Raw genomic sequence first — 16,891 nt, 5'->3', positions numbered from 1 at the left:
AGAAAATGTGTGTGTATATGATGGAATATTACTCAACCATAAAAAGAAGGAAGTCTTGCCATTTGCAACAACATGGATGGACCTTGAGGATATTGTACTGAGTGAAATAAGTCAGACAGAGAAAGAGAAATACTGTATGATCTCCCTCACATGTGGAATCTAAAAAACAAAACAAAATGAAGTCATAGAGAACAGATTGGTGGTTGCCAGAGGCGAGGTTGTGGAGGAAATAGATGAAGGGGTCCAGTGGTATAAACTTCCAGTTAATAAGATAAGCCTTGGGGATGTAATGTACATCATAGTGACTGTAGTAAATAATAATGTGTATTATTGTATATTAATTTTATTATTTTTTATTAGAAATATGTATTATTAGCCCCAGGGTTACAGGTCTGTGAATTGTCAGGCTTACACACTTCCCAGCACTCACCATAGTACATACCTTCCCCAATGTCCACAACCCCACCACCCTCTCCCTACACCCCTCCCCCCAGCAACCCTCAGTTTGTTTTGTGAGATTAAGAGTCTCTTATGGTTTGTCTCCCTCCCGATCCAATCTTTTTTTTTTAAGATTTTATTTATTTATTGGACAGACAGAAATCACAAGTAGGCAGAGAGGCAGGCAGAGAGAGAGACAGGGAAGCAGGCTCCCTGCTGAGCAGAAAGCCCAATGCGGGGCTTGAACCTATAACCCTGGGATCATGACCTGAGTTAACGACAGAGGCCTTAACCCACTGAACCAGCCAGGCACCCCAAAAGTAATTTATATTTTAAAGAGAAAGACTATGGCACCTGGGTGGCTCAGTCAGTTAAGCATCTGCCTTCGGTTGAGATCTTGATTTCAGGGTCTTGGAATGAACCCTGGCATCAGGCTCCCAGCTCAGCAGAGAGCCGGCTTCTCCCTCTGCCCCTCCTCCCACTTGTTCTCTCCATCTCTCTCTCTCAAATAAATAAAATATTAAAAAAAAAAAAAAAGTAAAGAGAAAGACCAAAACAAAGTCTGGAAGGATGTGAATCACTGTGTTAAATAGTGAAGAAAAATAAACATTAACAGTGCTTAACTGCAGAGCATTAGAGAGTGGGTGATTTTTTTTTTTCTCTCACATAAGTATTTCTTGGTTGGTTGAAAGTTTGACAGTGAACATTTGTTACTTTTAAAATTAAGAAGAAAAAGCTGTTTCTATTTTGAGAAGAGCCTCTTTGAAATGTATAATTAAAAGAAATAAAATGCCTGTAGAGTTAGGCAACTGGAGAGAATGGTCTTGGTGAGGGGCCCCCTTTCCCATAATCTTAGGAAGTGAGCAGACCCCCTGATGTCCCTGTGTGTGTTCCCCTGCAGTAATACGGCCTCTTATTCTTTCTCTGATCTTATTTTTCTATGTAAAATGTGGTATCAGTGCAATCATTTTTTCTTTCTGGTTTGATTTTCAGGAAGATTTCGACGTCGATCACTTTGTGTCTGACTGTAGGAAGTGTGTCCAGCTGGAGGAACTAAGAGGAGATCTGGAACTCTACTATAAACTTTTAAAACAGCCATGGTCGAGCTCATCAACAAGGATTATGCAGATTTTGTCAACCTTTCCACAAACTTGGTAAACCTGAAATTCACAAGTCCTACACACACATACACACACACACACACTTTCTCTCTCCTTCATATTTATTAAAAGGGCAGAGTTTTTAGAAACCTTTCAGTTGATTACCCCACCAACCCCACCAGAAACTTGAAGAAATTACCAATTTCATTAATAAAAGAACTAAACTTTTTGGAATACATTTTTTTGTTTGTTTTAGTTTTTATTCATTTAAGGTTGCTCTAGTTTGATTATGTTTCAAATTCATTAGTCAACAGTGAAAAGTAAAGGATAATAATACCCAAGGGGTTGTTTTATTAGTTGCTAAGTGATTACCCTGAAGTCTTCCTTGATTTAGACTAATTTGTAGGAGCAAATGTCCACCACTCTTACATTGTTTAATTTACTCCCAGGTATATCTGTTAGCCAGAGCTAGGTTGAGGGAACATTGGCCAAAGTTTGGTTTTATAAAAATATAAGAATGATTTGCAGTGAGCTTATCAATTGTTTGTAAAAGCCGTTTAGAAATGTTGAATTTTGTTACTTGGCAGAAAAGTCTCCTTGTTGATGCTTCATTTTGTTTTAAATCTGTCCAGAGAAGCACAGAAAGTTGCAGCTCCGTGGGAATTTCAAGAAGCATTAAAATTAATGATGCACATTTGCTTTTGGGAAATATACCACTAAGATAAATATCCCAATAGGATTAAAAACCTAGAAAATTTTACTTCTGTTTAATTTCTATTTTTCTCAAGGCTTATAATAATGTTTAAGAGAGACGTAGCTCGTCAGACTTTCACATCAGCTGGCTGAGTATCATCAATTACAGACAGAGAACTGTTCACCTTCTGTGAAAATTTTTCACATTCATTTAAAATGTCATCTAAAGGCAAATTGTTCTTAAGGAAACTTCTGTTTCTCATGACTTCCCTTATTTTTATAGTTTCATGTATTTCAACAGATTTTTTTCATATTCTATGAACATTAATGGCCAAATAACACTTCTGTTGTTTAGCTAGTTATGTAGCAAAATACGGTTGTGCCAAAAAAATAACTTAAATCTGGTACTGCTTTGATCGTTAAATAGATACGTCACTATTACTCCTTATCGTGATGTGTTTGTGCCAACCTGGTTTTGCCTTTAGGTTGGCATGGACAAAGCCCTCAATCAACTTTCTGTGCCTTTGGGACAGTTACGAGAAGTTCTGGTAAGTCCTCAATTAATGAAAACAGTCTGCTGTGACGCCTGTTGTCCTCGTTGGCTTTTCTCTAAGAATTCTTTTCATCTGTTAGTTTGGTGGTACTGGTGGTTGTATTTTAACAGTTCATGATTATAATATTCACCTTCAGAAGAGTTGTAAATGATTTTGTTTTTGCATATGCTAAAAACCTAAAAAAACATGTTCGATTTGAAGAAGACATATTCTCAGAGTAGACAACCTTAAAATGTCAGGGGAGAGCAAGCATATTTCCAAATTCAACTTATTAATGCCACTTTGGTCATATGTAAGTGGTTTCTAACTTACGAATGACTTGTATTTTAACAGTTTGTAATCTTGTAAATATCCCCCCCCACCCCACGTAATCTACGTGTGGTTAGGTTCCTGGGCTGATCTACAAAAACTGTGTAATCCCTAATGGAACTGAAGGATAATATAAATAAAATGTAATACTTAATAAATGTTACATTTGCATGTTCTCTCAGAAAAATCTCTGTTGTGGGAATGGGACTCCCCACCTCTAAGCCATTGGGAATAGGAACTCCACCTGGGTGAACAGTGGAGGGGCAGTTGTGGCATCACTTCTAACAGAAAACTGTGCTGCCCTGTCTCCCCTCCGCCCCGCCCCGCCCCGTCTGTGTCTGGTGCCCTGACTTACGGCCTCTGTCCGTTCTGATGCCCTGTCGTAAACTTGTCATAAACGACACCATCCTTCCTTGTCTATCTCCTCTAGATTGAGTGGCCTCATGCATCCCTCCCCTAAGACAGTGCCTGCATCCTAGAGAGAATATAAAGAGAACATAATTTAAGGGAAGACACAGTACATGGTTAGAACCAAGAAAAATGCGGAGTAATGGAAATATCAGTGCTGAGAAGCCTAGGGGAGGGGCAGGCAGGAAAGAGTTCGTGAAACAGGTAAAAATCTTGAGTTGTGCCTTGAGGTAGCCAATACTTTCCATGGTTTATGTCTCATTTGAATTTTACAAAATCTTGTTAAAGGTACTTTTCCTTGGAATGGAAGGGATTTTCGTGGTCCGCTGCTGGATTCCACACCAGCCGCTGTGGGGCTCTCCCACTGCCTCCTTGGTGTGCCTCTTCCTCCCGGGGCCTCATAGTGGTGTTGTTTCCCAAGCCTAGCCTTCCTTTGGCCTCCCACTCTTCTCTCCCTGGAGGCAGATTTGCTCTACTCACACAGGCTCCCGTCCCACCTCACCCCCTGCCATCACCGTATCCCCTCCCTTTTCCATGGGCCTGTTTTTATGGCCACTTTGGTCCTGCTCAGCCACAGGCCTGACCTGCCTTTCTGGTCCCAACTCTGAAGCTGTTCTGTGAGATTCTCAGACCACTGAGGGATACGACTATATCTGTCTTCATTGTATCCCTGTGGGCTGCCACAATACTGACGTCCAGGAGGTGTTTCATAATGTTGATGGAGTGAATTAATTCACCTTCCTGTGGAATTTTTGTGATATGCCTACTTCATTCTAGTTGTTTCTGTTAACCTTTGTTTTGGCCCTAATTCCTAATTATCTCTTTATTCATTAGCTTCTGGACATGTTTCTCTACCTCTGTGCTCTGCCTTTTTCTGGTCTTCTGTTCTTCATTCTTGATTCCTGGTGTTTCCATACCCACATTTCATCATCATGCATCAGTGCTTTGACATTCTCTCGTTCTCCAAAATATGCAGAATCTAAAGACCTCATCTCAGTGAAGTTGGCCCTCCATTCCTATTTTTGCTTCTCTCCAGAAGGAAGCCTGCAGTGCGTCTGACCCTGCCCCTGAGTATGTCTGCACTTACATCTGTTCCCCATCCCCTCCCCACCTTGGCAGCTGTGTACACATGGCTTTCAGAGTCCGATTCGAGCCCCGTCGCATTTCCAGACTCTCCTGTACTTTGCTTCATATTATCTGTTCTCCATTCTAAGCCCCCTCATCCCCATAACTTTCACTGTATATGTGTCATTCTTCTTCTGGCCGTGCGACCCTGCCTTCGTGTCATTATGCCCCCAGATCATGAGTCCCCTCAACAGTAACTATGTCTGGTATATCTTTTTTTTTTTTTTGTCAATATCTGCATAGTACTGGTGCACAGGTATTAAGTTCTGTGGAATTGAATGAGATGTAGGAACTTGATAATGTGACAAAACAATGTCTGTAATACCTTTTATTTTTTATTCTTTTAAAGAGTCTCAGGTCATCAGTCAGTGAAGGAATTCGGGCAGTAGATGAACTAATGTGTAAACAATAGGACATAAGGAAGAAAAAGGTACCCTCCAGTAGATTTCTTATGCTGCATGCCCGTTGAAGCCCTCTCCTCTTTTCTCCACGAACTTGTCAGCACTATTCAGCTTTTTTTCAAAGCTCTCACGCATGTGCATTTTATGCATTATGTCACGTTATCTACCTGAAATAATAAGACAGAATTTCAGAGGTACCCACACAATCTCAAGATCACTCACTTTTTCCAGAACAAGGAACCGTGATAACTGTTGTTGGTGCAGCGCTTGACAGTTAATGACTGTATAAATTGTCAGCGGCCCTGTAAAGAAAATAGGCCTATATTAGAGACTAGGGGAGAAGTGGGCTTTCCAAAGCAAACTCAGGATTCTGCCGTAGGTTTGTTGTTATTTTCTGATCCTGTGTTCTTTATGTTCTGGTGTTCACTTTAATTTTTTCGATTCCCAGTAGTTAGCATGCGGTGTTGGCTTAGTTTCAGGTGTGTGAGACAGGCAACGGCTCTGTACATCTGAGGGCTCACCCCGGGAGTGTGCCCCTTAGTGCTATCTCCAGTTTCAAGTGTCCCCGATGTCATTCATGATCATAACGATGTAGGGGCACAGCGGGCATTGGGAGTCTGGGCTTCTGACTCTCGCCTGCTGCTCTGTACTATGTTTTCTATGTGTATTATTAGCATATTTGTTAAAATCTCAGTGGGGAGAAAGCCTGTTTGAGGGACCTTCTGTTTAATTCGCCTCTGGATCTCCTCACAGCTTTTATCCAAAGAATGCTTGTCATGCGCTTCCAGACGAAACAGTAAGCTTTATGAGAGCAGGGTGTATTTCTTGCTTTATTTTCTTGTGTCCCCCTCCCCCCCCACCCCCCGTCGGAATGAATGTCGAGCTCCCAGGGGTGTTCAGTAACTATTTATTGAATGGATGACTTTGTATTTTTTTGTTCTTTAAGGATGAGAGTTTTCATAATGTCCCTCAACCTCTTTGATAATATTTGTAGTGTAAAAGGTCTTTAATGATTTGGTGCTTGGGCATATAGGTATATGCACATGTAAACTGAGAGGGTCAGTACGATAGGAAGCCAAAGTTAAAACATGAATAAAGGGCCATAAGAAAACAAATGGAGGGGCACCTGGTGGCTCAGTTGGTTAAACATCCGACTCTTGATTTTGGCTCAGGTCATGATCTCAGGGTCATGAGATTGAGCCCCGCATTGAGCTCTATGCTCAGCAGGATGTCTGCTCGAGATTCTCTCTCTCCCTCTGCTCCTCCCCTGCATGCACACATGCAGTCTCTCTCTCTCTCAAATAAACAAATCTTTTTTAAAAAATGGGAAAGAAATGCCCATAGAAAGATTCAGGATGGGGAAAAGAAGAAATAAGAGTATAGAATATGAGAAAGCAAAGTCTAGGGTTTTTTTTTTTTCTCTATAAACTTGCAATAGAATATGGAAGTATGCTTATTCTAGAACTAAGATTTGCATTCTTGAGAATTCTGTGTTTCATAGAAATATTCAAAATATAGGATGCCCTATATATTTGAAGTTAACTTTTGGTCTTATATTTTCCTGCATTTAGCATGGGAAATAAAGATGATTAAGAGTAAAGATGGTGATGTTTTTTGTTTGCTTAATTTTTATTTTTATAGATGTGTGTGTTGAGGCTTATACAAGTTATTTGATCAGTGGAAAAGATTGAAAAAATCTTAAATTCACAAAGTTCTAAAGAAACCTCTGCACTAAAAGCAAGCAGGTAAGCATTTTTTTTTAACTAAGTAGCACATAAATTAATACTTCACATCCAGTCTAATTAGGCGGGGACAGCTTAGTTAGAATTCATTTCTAAACAAGAAGAAAATCCAGGTTTGTGGCTAGAATGTAGCTCCAGGAGAGTGGAGAGCATGAAATGGTGAAATCTATAACATGTTCCTATAAACCCTTTGGTTATAGACCACAGTTCCAACACTTCATTATGCTTGCAGTGTAAAAGTATATTTGGAATCACCTTCCCTGAGGACTAGCAAAGTCCTGTTGATCTTTAAGGCATACCTACCATTCATCTCGGTTTTTCTCCATCTCATTTTTTTTCCTAGACATGCCCAGAGTATTACCATTGATGTATTTTGCACCAGCATTATATTATTATGAAACAGTATAGGACACATCCAGTTGAAATTTACAAACAGGAAAGAAAAAGCTTATGAAATAGGAAAAAGATGATGGCTCTCTTTGTTATACTGTGATTGTCTTGTTCCCTTCCTGGTGTGAATTTTCAATCAGCCAGGGTAGATGAGTGACTCAGAAAATGAGTAGTTAGGTCCTGTCAGCACCGTGAGACACACAGTGGTGCAGTGGGAGTAGCCCGGGCTGGTTCTGCACATACCAGCTGGGCTGCCTGCGTCAAGGTCGCCTGGTGCCCTGCGTGCCCTGCGTGCTCTGTTGTGTGAGGCTAACAGTCCCTCCCCCTGCAGGCGGAGTTAGGTTTCTAAATTTTAGGAATTAAGGTTTTAGATTTGGAAGGAACTTGAGAGACCATATGCTCCACATGTCTCATGATGGAGATTAAGAACGGACACATCCCAAAGGAAGTGATTCTCTGGTCCTAGGTCTCTGACCCTTTCACATCAAGGCATTCAACTAAGTGGTCAGCCTCCACTGTGCTTGTGTCTCTAGCCCGTTGCACACGTGCTTCTGCCCAGGTTTGTCCACACTTAGCAGACAGTCTGTACACGGCCCTTCTGCAGCCCGTGTGTCTCCAGCGGCTCTGCTTTGCTGCGGCCCTTGGCAGCACCTGCAGCCCCTCCAGCCATGTCCACGTTCAGCCCCTGGGGAGCTGGCCCTCCAGTGTTCTTCTCGTCTTTGCTGTTGCTGCTATGCTCCTCGGATAGAAACACCTCAGTGAGCTCTGTGTCTACAATCCCGTCCCTTTGCAGCACTGTCCTTGATAAACAGCCATTGTGCGCTTTCTTGCTCAGAATTACCTTGGAGGACTTTTTTCTCCAGAAGAGCAGCTCTGAGCTCTGGAGTCAGGAAAGCCAGAGCAGTGTCAGCGCATGGTAAATCCATCTTGCTCTGCTAGGCCCAGAAATGCCGAGATAAGGATAAATAGGAAATGCGCATGGGTTCAGTCAGTAGAGGTTGGGATTAGGCTTCGGCATTGGTCATGCCCAGCGCCTGCCTTCCCTCCACACCAGTTCTGATGCTCTGAGATGGGGCACACCGTGGCAGGTCTCCAGACATTTTTGGGTTTCCTTACAGTGTGTTTCCTCACTACCTGACTGCCCATCCTCAGATGTGGGATGCCTCATAGAGCCCAGCAGGGGCTTTGGGGCCTTTGTTGTGTTTTTTTTTTTTCTTTCACTGTTCGACTTCCTTTTGAATGGGGTTGACGCTTTCTAATGTGGGGGGCAAGAGGGAAGTGTATCCAGTCCACTTGATGGCAGATGCACTGTGAGTGATTTCTCACCAGCTCCCGGAGCACCGAGCTTGCTCTTTCTGCCGTTGGGTAAATGTAAACTTGGAGTCCTCTGCTCTGAGCGATTTCCCAGGTTGCTGCTAGGCGGTCAGTTTTAGCTGATTGAGGATACAGCAGTAGTTGGTACTGGGGAGGTACTTGGGAGGGAGAATGAGGTAGGCGGAGAAGAAGAGGGGGATTTGCGTATGAACGGTAGGACAGGGCAAGAGAGAGGAGGGGCTTAGGGAATGGGAGAATAAGGGCACGTATGGGAGAGCCCGAGAAACGTGGTGGAAACATGCAGCTGTACCCACACTGACCTAAAATAGCTCCATCCCCTTGCCTGGGCCCTGTGGCCCGGGCCAGGCTGCGTCGGTGGCTTCTATGACCTCCCCGCTCCTCACCCCTCGCACCAGGGGCCTGCTGCACAGAGAGTTTGTCCTGAAAATTGATGGCATGCATTTGCAGGTGCCTGAGCGCTGTAAGGCATGGGGGGGGGGCGGGGGGGGTGGCAGGTTTTAACTTTGGGAATTACACTTCTCTAATTGTCTCTACTAGCCCTCTCTGGACTAGACAGATTTTGGAGAGAATTGCCACAGAATTTAACCAGTTACACTTTCATGCTGTTCAGAGCAAAGGCATGCCTCTTCTGGACAAAGTAAGACCAGCAAGTGTTGGTTTCGATTTTCAATTTGCTGTTTGCGAATTTCCTGGATGATTTTGCTTTGACCTAGCATTGCCCCCTGATAATTGCTACTCTACAGGATTTTGAAGCTAGCTTTGAATTTTTTTTTTTTTTCAGTATCTCCTGCTTGGGACCCTGCTTCCATTATGTCACACTAGATAGATTTTGTGTAAAGACACAAGCGTAGTCTCCAAACTATGCAATTAAAATTAATTCTGAATTTCATGTAACTTGACACATCATATGATGTAGTCAGAGTTCATTTATCCAAAGCCCTTGACTGGGTTTAAATGCACGTTTGTCAGATTTACTCCATAGCTTAAGAGGCAAATAACTTTTTGTCGTTCCGTAATTGTCTAAACTTCACTTTGATAAAGCCGACTTACTTTCAAAGAAATCATAGGGAGGGGACACCTCAGTGGCTCAGTCAGTTAAGCCACTGCCTCTGGCTTAGGTCATGATCCCAGGGTCCTGGGATCGAGTCCCACCTTGGGCTCCTTGCTTGGCAGGAAGCCTGCTTCTCTTTCTGCCTGTGCCTACTTATGTGCTTGTGCTCTCTCTCGACAAATAAATAAATAAAAACCTTTAAAAAAGAAAGAAAGAAAGAAAGAAAGAAAGAAAGAAAGAAAGAAAGAAAGCAAGCAATCATGGGGAGAAGAGATTCATTGTTATTCTCTAGGAAATGTTGGCATTTTAATCTTACATATATTCTGGTAGAATTAGATGCTCACTTTATATATATAACACATATGTATATAAATTATACACATATATTTGAGCTTTTAGAAACTGTTGGACCTTCTTTCCTGGTCTCTCTGTTCTTGCAGCGTATAGCCCACATTACGGCCATGCTGCAGCAGTCCCTGGGAGGCCTGCTGCTAGAAGGGCTTCAGACTTCCAATGTGGACATCATACGGCACTGCCTCCAGACTTACACTACAATTGACAAGACACGGGATGCAGAGGCGTTAGTCGGTCAAGTACTGGTGAAACCATACATGGATGAGGTTTGTGCCCCCATGCACCTCATTCCACAAACACAGAGCATCTAATCTGGCTTCGTTTCTTGACTGGGTGCGAGAGAGCTCAGGGCTCTTCCTTGAAGATGCTCTTAGTTCCTGCTCTTCTGGTTGTAAGAGAAGGTTGGTCCCGCTTGGAGCCCATCAACATGGCAGGAATCAGGCATGCGCTCCTGTCTCTTCCAGTGATGCCATAACTCAGGGATTGTCTTAATTTAGTAGGGGTGAGGGACTTGCCTAGGAAGAAGGTACGGATCAGAACATTTTCAGGTCAATTTCCATTTCCATAAGTTATACGTTAATGAAGTTGCCGAAAAGCGTGACCCCACCAAGGCGCCCGTGCCCACTGGAGGAGCTGGAAGACAGCTCTGTGCGCAGGGAAAGTCTGTGAGGGGAGGCGTCTTCACAGAATTGATGTGGCCTAAGTCTTGAAGACCATGGGGGAGTTTGCCAGGCTAGGAAGGTGGGAGGGAGGGAATATTCAAAGATAAAGGGCTTTGAAGGGCGAGTTAGCAGGGTAGTATCTTAAGTCCGGAACTTGGTTACCCAGTGTTCTTGACCTATAAGGATACAGTTAAATACAGGGAGTCAGTGTATCCTGCCTCCGAGCAGCCGGAGTATGGGCTGCAGCATGTGAGACCGCCAACAATCATCAGCTTCCAACTTAGAGAGCGTTGGTTTCATCTAGTTCAGGCTGACAGAAGTCATGAAGCCAGTCTCAGCGTTTGAGGGCTTTCTTCCAGTCACCTGCCAGTGCGAGTGCTCTTTCTGTCCAGTAAGTATAAAGCTACCCACCATGACTTCAGGATGAAAGGCTTCCAGTTTTAAAACGAGACAGTATCCCAGTGATAGAAGTGAAACTGAAGGATTAATTTCAGTAATCTTCTCAGCTTCATTAAGACTACTAAAAGTAAATGATCTGTCAGTTCTTTGTATGTATCCTATTATAGTTCATAGCTCTCTCTGTGGGGGTGAAAAAGATCACATTATTCTTTGTCACTAAATGAAAATATTTTAGTTGTTTAATTTATGCCCTTTTCATTGAACTGAATCTAATATGCTAAATTAGGGAAGTACTTTACGTTTTCGTGTCGTTAAGTGAACTGTGGCCACGTTTGTATTTTAAGTTTGTATGCTTGTCATTCACCTCCTGCAACTCAGCCTCACCAAAAAAAAATAAAATACTAAAGCAAAATAAGATGTGTTTTCTTCCATCACTTTCCATCTCAGCCCTTTCCCTGTTCTGGAGACGGTAGAGGATAAGGCCAGGGTGAAGATGGTACAGAGCTGTTGTCTGCAGATACAGTATTTCACTTTTAAGCTCAGAAGGGAAGCAGATGAGTGTGTGTGATGTTTTAGCTTCAGGCCAGTCTCTGTCCCTCAGCCTCTGTGTCCCCCAGGGTTGGAGCAGTATTCCCAAATCCCGGGACCTAGATTTTCATGCCGTTGTTACTTACCTCCTGTTTAGAAAGCATACTGAGTGGGGAGGAGGAAGGACGAAGTGCATTTTTAAGGTTTACTCGATTCTTTTCTCTGTAGTGTATAGTTCATACTTCTCTTGTAGGTGCTTTAAAAACAAACAAAAACACAAACAAACAAACAAATAAATAAAAATAAAACGCTCTTCCTTCTGCTAGGTGATTGTAGAGCAGATCGTTGAGTCTCATCCGGACGGCCTGAAGATCATGTATGCTAATAAGCTCCTGGAGTTTGTTCCTCACCACTGCCACCTTCTTCGAGAGGTCACAGGAGGAGCCATCTCAAGGTGACGTAAAATGCTGTGTATGCACCTGAGCTCAGTTTAGTGACCACCTGTCACCTCCTCATGTGCCGCTGATCCCTGGCTGTCCTGTCTGACCCGGGAACGTGGGAACGTGTGCTCTTCCCTATTTGTTACCAGTGCTGTGAGGCAGGTGTCGCTTGCCTGGGTTTACAGGGAAGGGAATGAAGAGTGGGGACGAATCTCAACGGTGACATTTGTGTGACTCCAGAGCCTCTGCTTTTCTCTTGTCTATACTTTCTCCTTAACCAGGTTCAAAATCAGAATTGGTTTCCTTCCATTATCGTGATGTCATCATTGGTCTAGAAATACCAATTCATTTTAATTCAACACGTTTTATACTGATGGCAATTAAAGTCATGTTCGGTTTTCCCTCCCTCTCTTATTTCATTTCCATGGCTTTCCAGTTCTGTTTCATAGATATCCCATTACCTTCCACCATCTCTGTCATCCCAGTCCAGACCTTTGTCGCCTTTTGTTCGAGGGTAGCAGGCTCTCCCCACCTGGTCTCCCAGCTCCACCTGTCCCTCTTCATTGCAGCCCTCAGCTGTCCCACCTGCCCAGAGTTCTGCAGCCTTCCTGAGTCACTCGTGGCTTCTCATTGCCCACAGAGGAGCATCCAGTCTCCCTGCGCAACCTGTGACCCTTGGTGCTTGAGTCCTAGTGGTTCTCCACTGTAGAACTTTCTACTGTGGAACTTTCCCCCATACCACTATGGTTCCTGGCCAGACAGGAGCGCTTGACCTTCCCTAACACACCTGGTACAGAAGATCCCTGACTTCACCTTGGTTCAGTTTATGGTTTTTTGACTTTTTATAATAGTGCAGAAGTGATATGCATTTAGTTTGGATCTTTTCCCAGGCTGGCGATCTACAGTAGGGTCCTCTTTTGTAATGCTGGGCAGGGGCAGCGAGCACAGCCCCCAGGCAAACCACGTGATCACGAGGGTCAGCAACCAACACACTTGAACCGTCCTGTTCTGGCTTTCAGTGCACTGTTCAGTAAGTTACATGAGATACCAGACATTTTATTGTGAAATAGGCTTTGTGTTAGAGGATTTTGCCCAATTGTGCAATACTGTAAGTTTCTCAACACATTTAAGTTTGGCGGGGCTAAGCTCTGATGTTCAGTCGCTTAGGTGTTTTCCATGCATTTTCAACTAAAGAGATTTCCAGCTGAACAATGGGTTTATTAGAAGCCGAGGCCGTCATAAGCTGAGGAACATCTGTCTATACTGTGCGCCTCTGTGTTTTCCTTCATTGCTTCCTGTCTCATATCCCTTTGTCTTTCTGTTGATCTGTCACTCCACATGAAGCTCCAGTCAAATACAACTTCTTTTTTTTTTAGGTTATTTATTTATATACTTATTAGAGAAAGCATAAGCAGAGGGGGAGGCAAAGAGTAAAGCAGGCTCCTCACTGAGCAGGGAGCCCAATGTGGGACTCGATCCCAGGACCCTGAGATCATGAACTGAGCCACCCAAGCGCCCCCAGGCTATGGTTATTTCAAGAAAAAGTCCTATTTGTGAATTCTTCATCTAGTGAAGATGAATTAAAATCAGAAAGTCAACTCTGCCACCTTTAAAAACCCAGGAACCATAAAAAAATTCCACGACCAGGTATAACCCTATCCACAATAAATCACTTTCAATCCAGTCCTGAAAACTAATACAGAGTAGGAAGAAAGCATTACAGAAAAATTTTGTTTCCATTAATCAAGCTGGAAAATAACAGGCCTTACACGAATGCCCTTAAGGAAGACAGTTCTTATAGTTTTATGTTGATGGAAACTAACATTACATTCGAAATGCATGTTAAAACCATGACTGTAGACTAACTACCACTTTCAGTCATCAGAAGATGAAAAATGGTCAAGAGTCACCCAAACTGAATCCTGGTTCCTCCTGGAAAATGTGTTCTTAAATATTTTCCCCTTGAACTACTGTGCTCTTTCTGTATCTTACACAGCAGACACTGCGATGCACAAACACATCCAGAAGGCCTTTGAGGGCTGACAGCCTGCTGGAACAATGAGGAATTCACCCGGGTTTCTGCCTTTCTGCTGGGCCCAGAAAGTTTTGTGTAACCCAGGTGACGTGTCATGAGAATACAAGTGTGCCTCACACCGTACGTATCACCTCCTCAGGGTAGACACCAAAATCCATGTTCGTATATGAAAATCCGAGATGTGTACAGAAATCAAGAGTGATTCTGTCATCTTGAAAGAAAAACACATTGTTGCGTTGCCACATGCCTCGTTTCTCCTCGAGTGACTGCAGGAAGTAGGGATTGCAGTCTGAAGTCTCAGAAAGAAAAATTAGAGTAAGGGCAACACCTGAAGTTTATTCCTGAAAATACTTGGAGAACGACTGTGACCAATAAACCAGGGCTTAGTTCATGAGACTATGTCAATGAGTTTATACCATCCCATGTCCTGGTCAAACCCTCATGTCTGGGAGATGGAGGGACATCTTCATCTTCCAGAGCTACTATTAGGGAAAAGGGTGGAGACAATACTGACTGAGTCCCTCCTTCAGCAGGAGAGCCAAAAACACCTTGCCCCTCCATAATCCCAAATGAAAATAAACATCTTGGGGCGCCTGGGTGGGTTAAGCTTCTGCCTTTGGCTGGGATGGAGCCCCACGTCGGGCTCTTTGCTCAGCGGGGAGCCCACTTCCCTCCTTCTCTCTCTGCCTGCCTCTCTGCCTACTTGTGATCTCTGTCTGTCAAATAAATAAAATCTTTAAAAAGGAAAGAAAAGAAACATCTCATTTTACTAGTGTGCAGCAGTGACTATGCAGGAGAAATTATTATTATATTATTATTAGATGATATTATTATTATTATTGTACTATATTGTTAACCTTTTGAATTCGGACACCTAAAATTTTTAATAAAATATGAAGACCCTCAAAAACATTAACACTGCTGAAAGGGGAGTCGAAGGCCAGGTTCTTAGGAGGCCCTGCACCAAAGTCATCGTCCCGTTTCCTCACTGTGATGACGAAGCATGAGTACATTGGCAAATTTGAAATTATTGATGACCACAGTGCTGGGAAAACTGCTGTGAACCTCACGGGCAAGTTAAACAAGTGTGGCATGACCAGCCCTAGACTTGTATAACTGAAAGATCTAGAAAAGTGGCAGAATATTTCCATCCCCTCAGTTTGGTTTCACTGCATGGAAAAATTCTTCTGGCATCATGCACCATGAAGAAGGAAGAACCAGGCAGGAGGAAAAATCCTGGGATTCCTTTTTCCTAGAAATATAATATACATGGCACGTGAAATGCCTCAATGGGGAAAAAAAAAAGGAAAATAAATTACAGTCAACTAATGTTTGACAAGACTCCCAAACAATTCAATGGGGGTAAGAACAGTATTTTACTCCCAAGCAGCCACATGCAAATAATGAAACAGGAGTCCTGCCTCACACCATACAGAGAAAATAACCCAAAATGCATCAAAGACATAAATGTAAGCATTAAAATGATAAAGTTCGGGATGCCTGGGTAGCTCAGTTGGTTGGACGGCTGCCTTCTGCTCAGGTCATGATCCCGAAGTTCCCGGATTGAGTCCTGCATCAGGCTCCAAGCTCCACAGGGAGTCTGCTTCTCCCTCTGACCTTCTCCTCGCCCATGCTCTCTCTCATTGTCTCTTTCTCAAATAAATAAAATCTTTTAAAAAATAAAAATAAAGTAAAATGATAAAGTTTTCAGAAGAAAACACAAAGGTAAATGTTAGTGGTCTTGAATCTAACAACGGCTCCTCAGCCAAACACCAAAGTCAAGCAACTTAAAATAATAAACAAATAAATGGGACTCAACCAAAATATCCCAGTTTTGTGCTTCCAAGGACCCCATTGACAAAGTCAAAAGACAAGCCACTAAATGGGAGAAAATATTTGCAGGTCATATATAAGGAACATGCATTCAGACTGTGTGAAGAATTCTTACAACTCAAATAAAAAGACAACCAAGTTAAGAAATGAGCAAAGAGGGGCGCCTGGGTGGCTCAGCGGGTTGAGCTGCTGCCTTCAGCTCAGGTCATAAACTCAGAGTCCTGGGATCGAGCCCCATATCAGGCTCTCTCCTCAGCAGGGAGCCTGCTTCTTTCTCTCTGCCTGCCTCTCTGCCTGCTTGTGATCTCTCTCAATAAATCTCTCTCAAATAAATAAATAAAATCTTTTTAAAAAAAATGAGCAAAGAACTTGAATATACATTTCTCCAATATTCAAATGTATACATTAATATATAAATGTATATATAAATATATTTTACATTATCATATATTTATATAAACATATTTATGTAAATATATTTAAATTTTTAAATATGTATTTAAATATAAATAAAATATGAAATATATATTATTAAAGATACATATAAGTTATATATAAGATATATGGGACAATAAGCACGTGAAAATATGCTCAACATCACTAATCATTCGGGAAATTCAAATCAAAACCATGGTGAGATACCACCTCCCACCCTCGTGGATGGCTACTATCAAAAAACCCAAAAGCAGGTGTTGGAAGGATGTGAAGAGCTGGAACCTGTAAATTGCTGGTGGGCTTGGAAAATAGTGCAGCCACATTAGAAATGGTTTAGTAGCTCCTCAAAATGCAGAACACAGAGTTGCCATATGACACACCAATATCACTCCTGTGTATAGAGCCAAGAAAAAAACTATGCCCACACAAAAACTTGTGCATGAAGGTTTAGGGTTTATTCGTAATAGCGAAAAGGTGAGAACAACCCAGATGTTCATCAACTGATGAAGAGATAACTAAAATGTGATCAATCCAGCCAGTGGAATATTATTCAGCCTTGAAAAGGAATAGAATTTTGATATGTGCCACGACACAGAGGAGCCTTGAAAACATTCTGCTGATTGAGAGAAGTCAGTCACAGAAGACCACATATTGCATAA

The 16,891-nt window shown here is 42.5% G+C and overlaps 1 protein-coding gene across 13 annotated transcripts in view; it reads left to right on the top strand.

Moving 5' to 3' along the window:
* Positions 1 to 16,891, top strand: part of LOC309853130 (conserved oligomeric Golgi complex subunit 2-like) — a 41,259-nt gene that overhangs the window by 15,734 nt on the left and 8,634 nt on the right. For 4 of the 13 annotated variants that reach the window (XM_082710944.1, XM_082710943.1, XM_082710945.1 and 1 more), the window contains exons 2-5: positions 1,432 to 1,592; positions 2,717 to 2,779; positions 9,987 to 10,166; positions 11,816 to 11,943. In XM_082710944.1, coding sequence (XP_082567070.1) covers positions 1,536 to 1,592; positions 2,717 to 2,779; positions 9,987 to 10,166; positions 11,816 to 11,943 — 428 coding nt within the window. In that variant the 5' untranslated portion in view covers positions 1,432 to 1,535. Of the gene's footprint in view, positions 1 to 1,431; positions 1,593 to 2,716; positions 2,780 to 4,976; positions 5,058 to 6,669; positions 6,774 to 9,032; positions 9,121 to 9,986; positions 10,167 to 11,815; positions 12,331 to 12,498; positions 12,561 to 13,925; positions 14,000 to 16,891 lie in introns of those variants that run through there. The other 9 variants (XR_014305524.1, XR_014305522.1, XR_014305526.1 and 6 more) reach the window with 9 other exon arrangements.

The sequence above is a fragment of the Mustela nivalis genome (assembly GCF_964662115.1).
Source record: "Mustela nivalis genome assembly, chromosome: 18".
NCBI classification, from domain to species: Eukaryota; Metazoa; Chordata; class Mammalia; order Carnivora; family Mustelidae; genus Mustela; species Mustela nivalis.
This window is presented reverse-complemented; position numbering and strand designations above follow the sequence as displayed.